The following is a 10897-nucleotide window of genomic DNA, read 5'->3' as shown; positions in this document are numbered from 1 at the left end:
TCTTTCCCTATTAAGAGGATCCTTCCTGAGTTTATAATCATTCGAACATCAGTTTAAAAAAAGTGTCTATAAAGTTTGTGAGCATTAAAGCATGTGTTTTAGTACACTCTGAAAGTTTTGATTCTACTAATAAGTAAGCTATCAAACTCAGGTCCCTCACATGTTGGGTTCTTTCTGTTGCTTATTCAATTATGATTCTTTCAATTTTTCAACACAGTTTAAATGCATTTTCAGAGCTTTAAGTAAGCTATCAAACTCAGGTCCCTCATATGTTGAGTTCTTTCTGTTGCTTATTCAATTATGATTCTTTCGATTTTTCAACACAGTTTAAATGCATTTTCAGAGCTTATTAATGTTATTTCTTATATTTCAACTTCATTTTTTAGTCATGTTTTACTCCAGATAGTCCTTTCAATTCGTTAAGACAATCTTCTGTAGTACTAGGACTACCCAAAACACTAAGAAAGGAACATATTGGTGCCATATGAGATATCATTTTTGAGTCTTTTACACCTACGAGTCTTTGCGTGCCTATATGAAAATTTGCAAAAAAGATTTTTCCATTACATTAAGAAAGTTGGATAAAAGTACAAGTTTGGCGGTACTAATCTTTGGCTCGGAATGGATTAAAAATGCAATGTATTGGTTTTCTCCCTTCCGCACCGAAATAGAAAGGCATGTATGAAACTCTGAGCATACATCACAAAAAATTACATGAGCAATAATTGACTTCTTTTGAGAACAAGTTCTAGCCTATTTTAATCCATATGAAACACTCTTAGCACAGGAACATCTACTAAATTTGACATGGTGGCTTCAATCAAATCTTAATCATCCCTTCAATCCAGCTTGACTTGGTAGATCCACATTAAACCAATGAGCCCTACCAAGCAAAATCAAACCAGCCTTTCAAGTAATCGGTTTCTAATTATATTAATATCATTGTAGAACATTTAAAACCATATTTAAATCAAAACACAATGACCCTTGGTTAACCCAACATTAAGAAACATAGTTAGGTCCATTTGAAACAGATTTAAGACCCTTTCAAGAAAATAAGTTTTAAGTAAGCGTGGGTGGCCCAAGGAACACTAAAATCAGCCCAAATTCAAATCTACCTTAATTGGGTTCATGACTCATTCATGACCTGTAAGGCTACCTTGAACCAAAGAAATCCAAAATAAATTCTGAATCCAATCAGCCCTGACTAGTCCTCTTCTAAGGCTTTAATCTAACAGATCAAGCAAGATTCAAAACAAATGTTCCCCAATCAAGTCAGTTCACGATCCACTAGATACCCCAACTCGAAGGGATTTATGTAGACAATCTTTGTTCTTGGTTGGAAGTCAAGGTCGAAGTCATGAACATCATTTCCTTTGATTTGGAATGGATAATAGTGATCACGCCATATAGGAAACTGTAATCTCTCAAGTTAAGACCGCAGGCACAACCTAAACCGTTCCATCAAATTTCCCTTAGTTAAAATCACAAGCACGATTCTAGTCATTCAATGATTGAAAAGCCCATATTAATCCTATGTGGGCATATAGACCCTGCCTCACTCGCAGCAGGCCAATCAATGTGCTCCACACATAATTCGCAAGAATGATATTTGTGTTTATAGCTTTACATGCCCGGTTACTTTCTGTTTTTGGTCATAAATTCTCATTTCTCATGCACTTTTGACTTTATTTTCATGGTCATTTTGCATAAAATTTCTATTTCCCACGTACAGCAATTTTAATGCCAGGGTTTTATTTTAGGAAATTCTGACATTTTGAATGCATCAAATGTCTTTAGTACAAAATGGGAGATGTTCAAATAAATTTTATTGCAATGTTTAAATAGATTTTATTATATTTCAAATGAATCAATACACATTTATCATGTTGAATGGGTTTGACATATGGAACATGAATGGGCATCATTAATAGCGAAAAAATAGGAAATGATTATAGGTAACTCTACATTAGCATACAATTACATCTCAAACTAAGGTTGACAAAGTCTATGCAAAACAAATATTCAGCAAGCACAGTTAAGCTACAACTACTTAATACATGTTGACCAACCTTAAGCACAGGACGAAGATAAAAACTTCCAGAAAATAAATTCTCAAAGGTGAAGGTTCCTCCAGCACCACTCACTGAGTTGTTCCTGTATCCATCTTCACCACTCAAAGACAACAGAACAGAAGGGAATAACCCTACAGTCTCTCCGCTATCATGAACGTTCACCACAATTTTCCCAAGTTTCTGACAAGTAAATGAATTGGGCCCAACTTGTTTAACATGGTATCCAGGCTGCAGCAACAGAAAACAAAAGAGTATAAGATCAACATCAACCTCCCATTTTGTTATTGCAAAAGAAAAAAAATCAAATTATAAGGCGGAGATGAGGTATCTTGGCCCTAAAATCAGTTATAAATTCTCCTCATTTATTTTACAGATAAGAAGTGCCATTCACATAAGTTAAAAAGAAAAATTATTAAGTACACTATCCAAAAAACTAATATCAGGATACAAATTAGCCTTCTGTAACAGAATAAACTAACACTATCAAACAAGCTATCAAGATATTTTCCTTTTTGATTAAAATAAGATCATTCATGCCTGCAACTTCCTAGTAGTTCCTTGAAATTAAAGTGGAAAATCAGAAGGACCCTCTTAAATATAAATGGAATGACAGAACAAGCAGATTGCAATCCTGATCAATGTGGAACGAGTCCATTTAGGAAATGCAACAATTCCAAATATGGGCAACATTAGAACAGGTATATGCATAGGTTTATAACCTAAGAGATACAAACCTTTGAAGCTTCAACGGTGTAACGTATATCATCAAACAATGGTCCAGCAGAAAAAGATCCATCAGCCCCTGTCTCTGTAACCAAAGCCAAATCACCAGTTCGTAAAGGAGAATGGATGCTCTCACCAGCAGCTATAATTCTAATGTTGACACCATCAAGGGGTGGAGAGACTGACCCTTCAACATACATCCCCATTCGACCAACAATTATGGGAATAGCAGCCTGGCAACCATCATTTGTAACTGATACCTGTCAATCAATAGAGTTAGAAAAGATTTTCAATGCAAAAAGACCGTTGCAGCATTAATATATCATGCATATACATACATGGCGCTTTCTTGGATAAAACAGGATCTTCTTCCCATTAATAGCACTGCTACATCCAAAAGAAAAAAAGAAAGATAAGCTGCTTCTAAACTACAATTTATGTGCGTCAATAAATATGCAGATCACACAATCAATAGGTCTAGTAGAAAATCCAATATTTGTTATTATCTAAGAACTCCAGAAGCATGTAGCGCATGGTTACGATGAAAATCTTCAAAATGACATTTGCCTCAAACATTAATTATAAAGAGTGAATAACAAGCTAAAATCAGCCGAAATTATATATCAAATAAGATAAAATATTACATGAAATTTAGGAGCTATGTGGGATCCCTTTTGTTTTCGGTTTTTGTTTTCCATTTTTTGTTTTAATTTGTTTTGTTTATGTATTGATTAAAATTAAAAGATGTCTCCTTGAGCTAGTTGTTTCTATAATCGTCCAAAACAACATTTAGGTTTCTAAGTATTTTTAAAAAAAAGGTTGATTTATTTTTTAAATAAAAAATAAAAAAATTATAATTTATAACCAAACATATTATCAAAAACAAAATAAATAAAATAAATAAAAAAAGTGATGCAGAATGGGCCCTTGTTAAAGTCATGGATCTCCAGAATCATCATCAATGAGTGTTATTCTTTTCGCAATAATTTAGGGATAAATTTCTGAAACCCCTTTTTCCATTAACTAATGTTGAGTATTTATGTATCCTCAAAGCCTATTCACTCTGGTTTAGTCATTATCTCTAGAATCCTAATCAATTATCAATGTATTAAGGAAGGCATATTAACATAAAATGAAAAGCATTTTAATGAAACGTTCTCCAACAAATTACTTGTATAAACAGGAGGCCAATGGCACGTGGTCAGGTTATTCCTCCTAATAAATACCGAAAAATCAAAATGCAAACACTTGAGGGCCTCCGTAGCAATGAAACACTGTCTAACTGGATAATGCTAGAAGCTGTAATTTGCAGGAGAAATGTTACACGCAGCTAGCCATGGTATCCGTAAGTGGAATTTCTTGTCACTAGATGCTAGTAGTTATCTTTTCATATAAACCAAATGAATAGGAGAGAGAAAAATTGGTCTTGGAAAGAAAAAAAAAAGGCCAGCGTTACTTCTTCTATGCTTTAATGCCACACAAATATCAATACATAATCGTTAAGCCAATACATAGGTCTGACATTAGCCCGACTAAAGACAACCATACTCAGTTAAAAGGGTATTTAATTCAAGTTTGAAGACTTCTCTAAAACCCAATATGATTACCTGACCTGATTAAGATACACCAAGTCATAACCCAAACTAAAGTCTAATCCGAAGAAACTCATCCTGATTGAATTAGATTTATAAAATCCTTCAACTTTTAATCAATGAGTCAGGCCCGAAGAGCCAAAACCAAATTCAAATAAAAGTCTCTTCAAATCTCTCCTCTACCTTCCACAGTTGTTTCTTTACAATACACATCCCACTTTTGATTTGTGAACTCATCAATGTTCTATGCCTCCACTTTTTGTGTCGAATCCTACCATCAACCCTCTCCTCATCACCTTTCACTACATTCATACCTCACAGATGGCTAATACCTTACTCCATCCCAGTACTCAAGCCACACCAACATTGCCGGAACATTTCATACTCAAGCATGTCAGTGCAAAACTCCCTCATTTCCAATGCTCCGCTTTTCTTGTGGCCCGCTTTTGATGCTTGACATCTACACTACATCCCTGTCCAACACTGGCATACTCCTCTTATTTCCTTTAATGTTCACGCCCACCACCTTCGTAGGATTGCTCCTGGCATGCGCACCAACATTGCCATCATTTCTGCTCTCACTGCCAAGGAAAAAAAAAATCAACTGTAATGAATAAATTTTGTAAAATTTAAACGGTTTCAAGTACTCAGGTCATAAACTTAGATTTAGGTTGATCAACCTTTCACCTAGCCCAACACTTTCAAAGGAGATAGAGAGAGAAACAGACCATACAAAAAAACAAGTATTCTGATTTTGAAAATGAGAAGTTTCAAGGAAACAAAGCAGTTCAAAACCGAATACTAGACTCTTAACTAATTTCTAGAAGAACTTTTAACTAAACACATATCCCAAATCACTTGCTGTGATCTCTAATGCAATCATTATCTAATGGGATTGCCAATTGATATCATCACTTTAATTTCAAAATGCATGAAGTCCACAGAAATTCGATACCATTACAATTATTGATCTTCCTAATACTACTGTCCAATTATTACACGAATTTTTGTAATATGTAAATAAAAAAAAAAAATAATTTGAAACTAAGGATGATTTGATAGGAGGCATGGAGCAGGCGCTACTTTCCACCATTACAACCTGGCAGTCACATTTGAGTTATGGAAATAACATCTCTGCTACTTTGTAAAGGTAAGACTACATACAACAACCCCTCAGATCCTACATTAGTAAGAGTTTCACAAACAGGTAACACCCTTTTTTTTAGTTTGACAAAAAAAATAGTCTGCTACAAAATCAATAAGAGATGAGACATTGTCATGCTAATGACCGGATGCAAGTCACAGGCATGACCAACAAAAATAGGCAAGGCGGACAAAATTATATCACACAAGTTGCCATACAAAACCTGTGCCAACTAAATTGGTTGATGCCTACAGATCCATCACCATAGAGTCCGAACTCCATGGTAAGATTTTTTATGTAGAATATAAAGGTTTAGAAGGAATAGAATTAGTTATCATAGTTTGTTACTAGGAAAAATTCATAATTTTAAAATTGTTAAAAGCAGAGGATAAACAAAATTCAGGTGTTTGAGAAAATCTTTGATGACAATTATTAAATAGTTTCTGCGCTTGTTTCACATTAATGCCAGATTTTTTGCTTAGGCGTCCTGCCATCACTTTTGCAGCCATTAGAAACAAGAAAAAAGCCAACATGAAAATGGTAAAAGGAGCTGCTACAAAATCTCTCTAGTCTAGCCTATGTTATTGCAGAATCTCAAATGTGAAAAAGGAACAGTTGCCCTGGTACAGGTAGAAAAGATAGTCACAAAATTATATAAAGGGGCATTTACACATAGTTCTTATGGATTTATATATCGCACCTATACTTTCATATTTACAAACATAGCACTCAAATCTTTAATATCACATCAAAAATAACACTATTACCACTTTTTAAAAGTGAAATACATATTTTCATTCATAAGTTCTAAAACACTAAAATGATATCTATGTAAATATGTAAGTTTGGATGTGAGATATGAAAATAAATACGAATTGTGTACTAGGTATGTAAATTTCCATTATATAAAATGACAGACATTTTACCTTGAGTACTGAGGAACGAAGATGGTTTCCTCACCAAGATTCAACCAAAACGAGTACTCAAATACCAGTGTGCCTTCAAGGTCTTCCTCAGTCAAAACATGCCGAACATGAGTTGTATCAATAAAAGCATCATCTTTATTAAAAATGTCAACCAAAAGGTGTTTAGATGGATCTTCGATCCCTTGAAGTAAGTTGGAGTCGATGTGGATTTCTCCTCTAAGATGGTACTTATCTCCATTGACATAAATCAGCTGTAACATTAAACACAAACCTATGAGTACACAAGATTTTAACTCATCATGTGTATTTCATCAGCTAAAATAAACGGAAATGGAAAGAAACTTAATGTACCGTCAAATTCATTGTATTAAATTTCAGAGATGGGCTCCCAAAGAAAATGCAGCTATTAAGAAAGTGAAGCTCATGCTCCCCAGGATTCTGCAAACAAATTTTTTGAGACCCTTTCTGCAAGAAAAGCCCAGGAAACTTCAGATGATTTTTATAGAAAAATTATGTCTAGCATAAAGTCAAAGCTAGTTCTTAAAGCTCTTTTTTTTTTTAATAATCAAATAATTACTGAGGATCAACAGAAAGGCTAACCTTTATCAACAAATCAATACGGGATGAATCGGGTTGCTCGATCTGTGCTTCTGTATCATGAGTAGAAACAATTCTAACCCAGTAACCTTTCTGAACAAAAACAACATCTTTAACATCCTGTGTGCCAACATCCAAGTCAATAATGTTCCGCTCCCAGCACCAACTGTCCTCATCAGTTGCGGCTGTAGAAATGTGCTTGACCTAAATGTTTCATATAAATTCTAAATATTTTGTTGTTTCCAAAGACAGTAAAAGATGAGAACAATAACAGAAAAAGGTTGATGCTCATATTTTTAGTGGGCGCTAGATTAATAAATTATCTATCAATGTAATCAAATAATGAAGTGAATCTTAGGTGTGAAGAATCTTGAACCTATTATATAGAAAAATGAGGGTACAAATGAGGATATAATTCCAAGGCTCAACGTAGGGTGGTTAAAATTGCTGCTTTAAAAGCGATCAACGAAAAATATCAAAAATAAATAAATAAATAAAAGATTTTACGAAATTTCAAATAAGGTTACTTGTATGGATCTAAATATGAAGCAGTAAAAAAGCAGCTATAAGTTAGTTGAATGTAATAAAATAACACAGAACGAGGGGCTGGCTGAGAATGTAATAAAATAACACAGAACGAGGGGCTGGCTGAACCGATGGGTTCAGCCTGGGTGTCAACAGGGAGGTTGGACCGGCCAGATTTCTAATGGGTGGGAAATGAGAACGAAGCAGCCTAACTTCCTCTTAATGGAAGTCAACAGTCCTCAAACCTCTTCTTTGAAAGATCACATTCCTCCTAACACCCTCTGAATGAGCAGCCTATTCTGTGACAATAGCATTAAATGCAGCAGACTCAAACTAGGGCGTGCTAGCCTGGATTCAATCACATATCCCTTATAGAATTTGAAAGCACGCTTTGCTTTACCGCCTCAAGATCCTCGCCCAAGGAATATCAAGGCGAATTGTGTTGGTTCAATGTTGCTCGAATGTTGAAGAATCTACTTCTGCACACTTGTGAAGCAGCCCAAAGCCAAAGAATGCAGGAACAATCCAGTCTTATCGCAATACAAATCATGACACGGCTCCTTATCCACAGGGAGCCAAATCCCAGAAGCAAGAAATTCTAAAAATGACTTCCTTTTTTTAAGGGCTAGAAGGAACTTAGTCTAGTTATAGGATGAAATTTTCGCTCTTGAGAAAGAAACAAAGAGAGATATGTTAGTGGAAGCATGAAGTAACGAAACAAATGCAGAATCAGAAGAAGTGAACCATCTTTTTCAAAATTGCCCATGGCTTAAATAAAGATGGCATAGACCGGTAGGAGACGGAATGGATGTCAGATCTTTTCATTTGAGAGAAGCACTAGTTCTACTTTCTCATTTCACATATAGATGACGAGATGAAGTTCTATCATCTTTGTAAGATAAGAGAAGACCGGTCATTTTTAGCGAGGAGGAGACTGCTTTGACTTGGAACATTTTGATCCTATCGTGATGATTTTGCTTAATCTTCATTAAGCAGACATACATTAAGGAAAGGAGTGAAGCAATTCATAAAATTTCCTCGAGGGACTCCGCTCATACCATAACTATCCACTTTGAAAACCAATTTAAATGAATCAATCATTGCAATGGACAATGATGATCTAGATGCGAATGATGAGTAAGAAATGTCTGATGTTTTTTATATTATCACTTTTGAAGGAAAAAACAATAATTTCATTTACCTCGAATACGCACCTTACTTTTGACATTCGTCTCAGGAAGACTAAATAGAGAGAAATTAATGTGATCCCAATTTCTAAGTTCAGCTTATTTGTTTACTAAGGGCCCGTTTGGGGCAGCTTATAAGTGCGGAATGTGATCCCAATTTCTAAGTTCAGTTTATTTGTTTACTAAGTTTAGGCCTATCATTTTCCAATCACCAACACAACATTCATCATGTTTTTCGAGCGAGAGAGCTGCGAATATGACTTCGGCCCCCGAAGGCGATCCAACTTGGTGGCAACAAGAGGGGGAACCTCAAGCTCGGGAGATGGAGAGGTAGCACAAGACTAGACAAGAGGAGGGAAAGGATAGGAGAAGAGGAGGGGAAGTTTGACTTTCATTCCAAACTGAGTTATGGGAAAATAAAAGCTATTTCCTTGTCGCAAAACATGGGTGTGGGTGAGAACAAGGACTTCTACCTTTAAAAGCACCTCAACTACTCATACTTAAATCATTTTGATCTTGTTCTTTTATGAGTCATAGTGTGAAACTCTGCTTCTGAACGAGCTATGAAACTTTCTTTCAAAGAGATGAGTTTTTGTTCAATTCCCCAGCCCAATCCTTATGATGAGTTTTTACCCTCTTGTCTCATAGGCAAGGGTGGTTTTGTCTTTTTTAGATAGTAGGAGCGAGTAAGGAAAGAAGGGTTTGATTGGCTTGTTGTTGTGGTCGGGGAATCAAAAATAGTCCTTTGTTTGTGGCAGGCAGATCAACTGAATCCAAAAGAATGGGATGGACCAAATGGGCGATGGATGTGCCTACATCATATTAATAGAAAATAGAAGGAAATGGGGAATCTGAGGCAAAGCAGGTTCATGCTTGCCCAACGACTAATGAACCCGGAAAGAGAACCTTGTTCATGCTAATCTCTTTCACTTGGAGACTATAACTTTATTATAAGTCATAAGCCATGTGCTCGACCGTTGCTTGGATGCTTGCTCCTGAAATAACAACAATGGAATCCCAAATCTTGGATTTTCATGTTTCTTCCCCTATGGCGCCCAACGACATTCCCTCAGCAACGATTTCATGTTCTATTCTTTGCCTATGAATTAGTATCAGATTGGCAACGGGTAACAAGCTGTATTTGGATTCAACTCCTTGATTCTTACCTGGACTTGCAATGGATTAATTGCTTCGATGTTTTCTCGGAACGGGGTCAACTCAATATCAAGAGACTTACCCACCGAGGACTTTATTGCAACCCTTATGTCACCATCTCTCGAGTCGAGCTCAATCTCTGGCAGGTATTCTTTGGTCTGGATGAATGTGATCTCAGAGCTATACTCGTGCTAGCCTTGCCAGTATGGTAGTTAGAGCTGTAGCTAAGTAATTGAATGAAAAAGAAATTCGTAACAAGGATCGTGAGCATATCTAGCTTTCTTAATTCTTTCTTTTCTCCTCTTCCTCTTAGGAGGAGTCAAAGTAGTGGGAAACTCAGTATCCTGTCTCTTTGGCTATAGTAATGATATTTTGTTGAAGAATGCGAAATTAATTTTTGGGAAAGAAGCTTTTGCTTCTCTGATTTCAGATTTCAAGCCATCATGCACTTTTCCCCTTGCTAAGGGTTGTATACAAGGACAGGTGGTGTTCCGACAGTAACTTGCTCCGAGGTGGTGGTTATCTCCGCCATTCGTCGTCATCTTTTCCCCCTCCAGCTCGTTGCCCGCCCCTTGCACCTCTTCCCTACCGATTTATATTGTTGGATCACCCAACAACCAACAGCAAGAAGCTTGGATTTGGACGGCCCCTTATTTGAGGCCACCAACCCACCAACAACAACTGAGTGTCATTGATCCCTCCTAACCTCAATAGCCGCCAGCTTTCACCCCACGTACACCCACTACCGCCAATCTTCTCGCGCCCAAGCCATTGTCACCACTCTTGCCTAGCCCCTCCCTATTACTACCAACCACACCAGCAACCTCATCCGCTACCGCAACCCCTTCAAGCATCTGATTGTCACCACATCCTCTGCTTCCTCCACTCAACTGCAACCACAACCACTCCATTCTCCACTACCCCCTGCTATTCAGCCAGGGTTCATCACTGCCTTCCTCGCCACGGGATCTCG

At 36.6% G+C, this 10897-nt stretch overlaps 1 protein-coding gene across 1 annotated transcript in view; it reads right to left on the bottom strand.

Annotated features, from left to right (window-relative positions):
- The window catches only part of LOC110026182 (nodal modulator 1-like), a gene marked incomplete at its 5' end in the record, with an annotated part of 106540 nt that overhangs the window by 19016 nt on the left and 76627 nt on the right, over positions 1-10897 (bottom strand). The window contains 6 exon segments of the mRNA XM_020727035.1: positions 2073-2303; positions 2810-3058; positions 3137-3185; positions 6461-6711; positions 6812-6925; positions 7061-7261. Coding sequence (XP_020582694.1) covers positions 2073-2303; positions 2810-3058; positions 3137-3185; positions 6461-6711; positions 6812-6925; positions 7061-7261 — 1095 coding nt within the window.

Source organism: Phalaenopsis equestris, unplaced genomic scaffold (genome assembly GCF_001263595.1).
Source record: "Phalaenopsis equestris unplaced genomic scaffold, ASM126359v1 Scaffold000356, whole genome shotgun sequence".
In the NCBI taxonomy this organism is placed as follows: Eukaryota; Viridiplantae; Streptophyta; class Magnoliopsida; order Asparagales; family Orchidaceae; genus Phalaenopsis; species Phalaenopsis equestris.
Note: the sequence above shows the minus strand (reverse complement) of the source record. Positions and strands in the feature narration are given on the sequence as shown.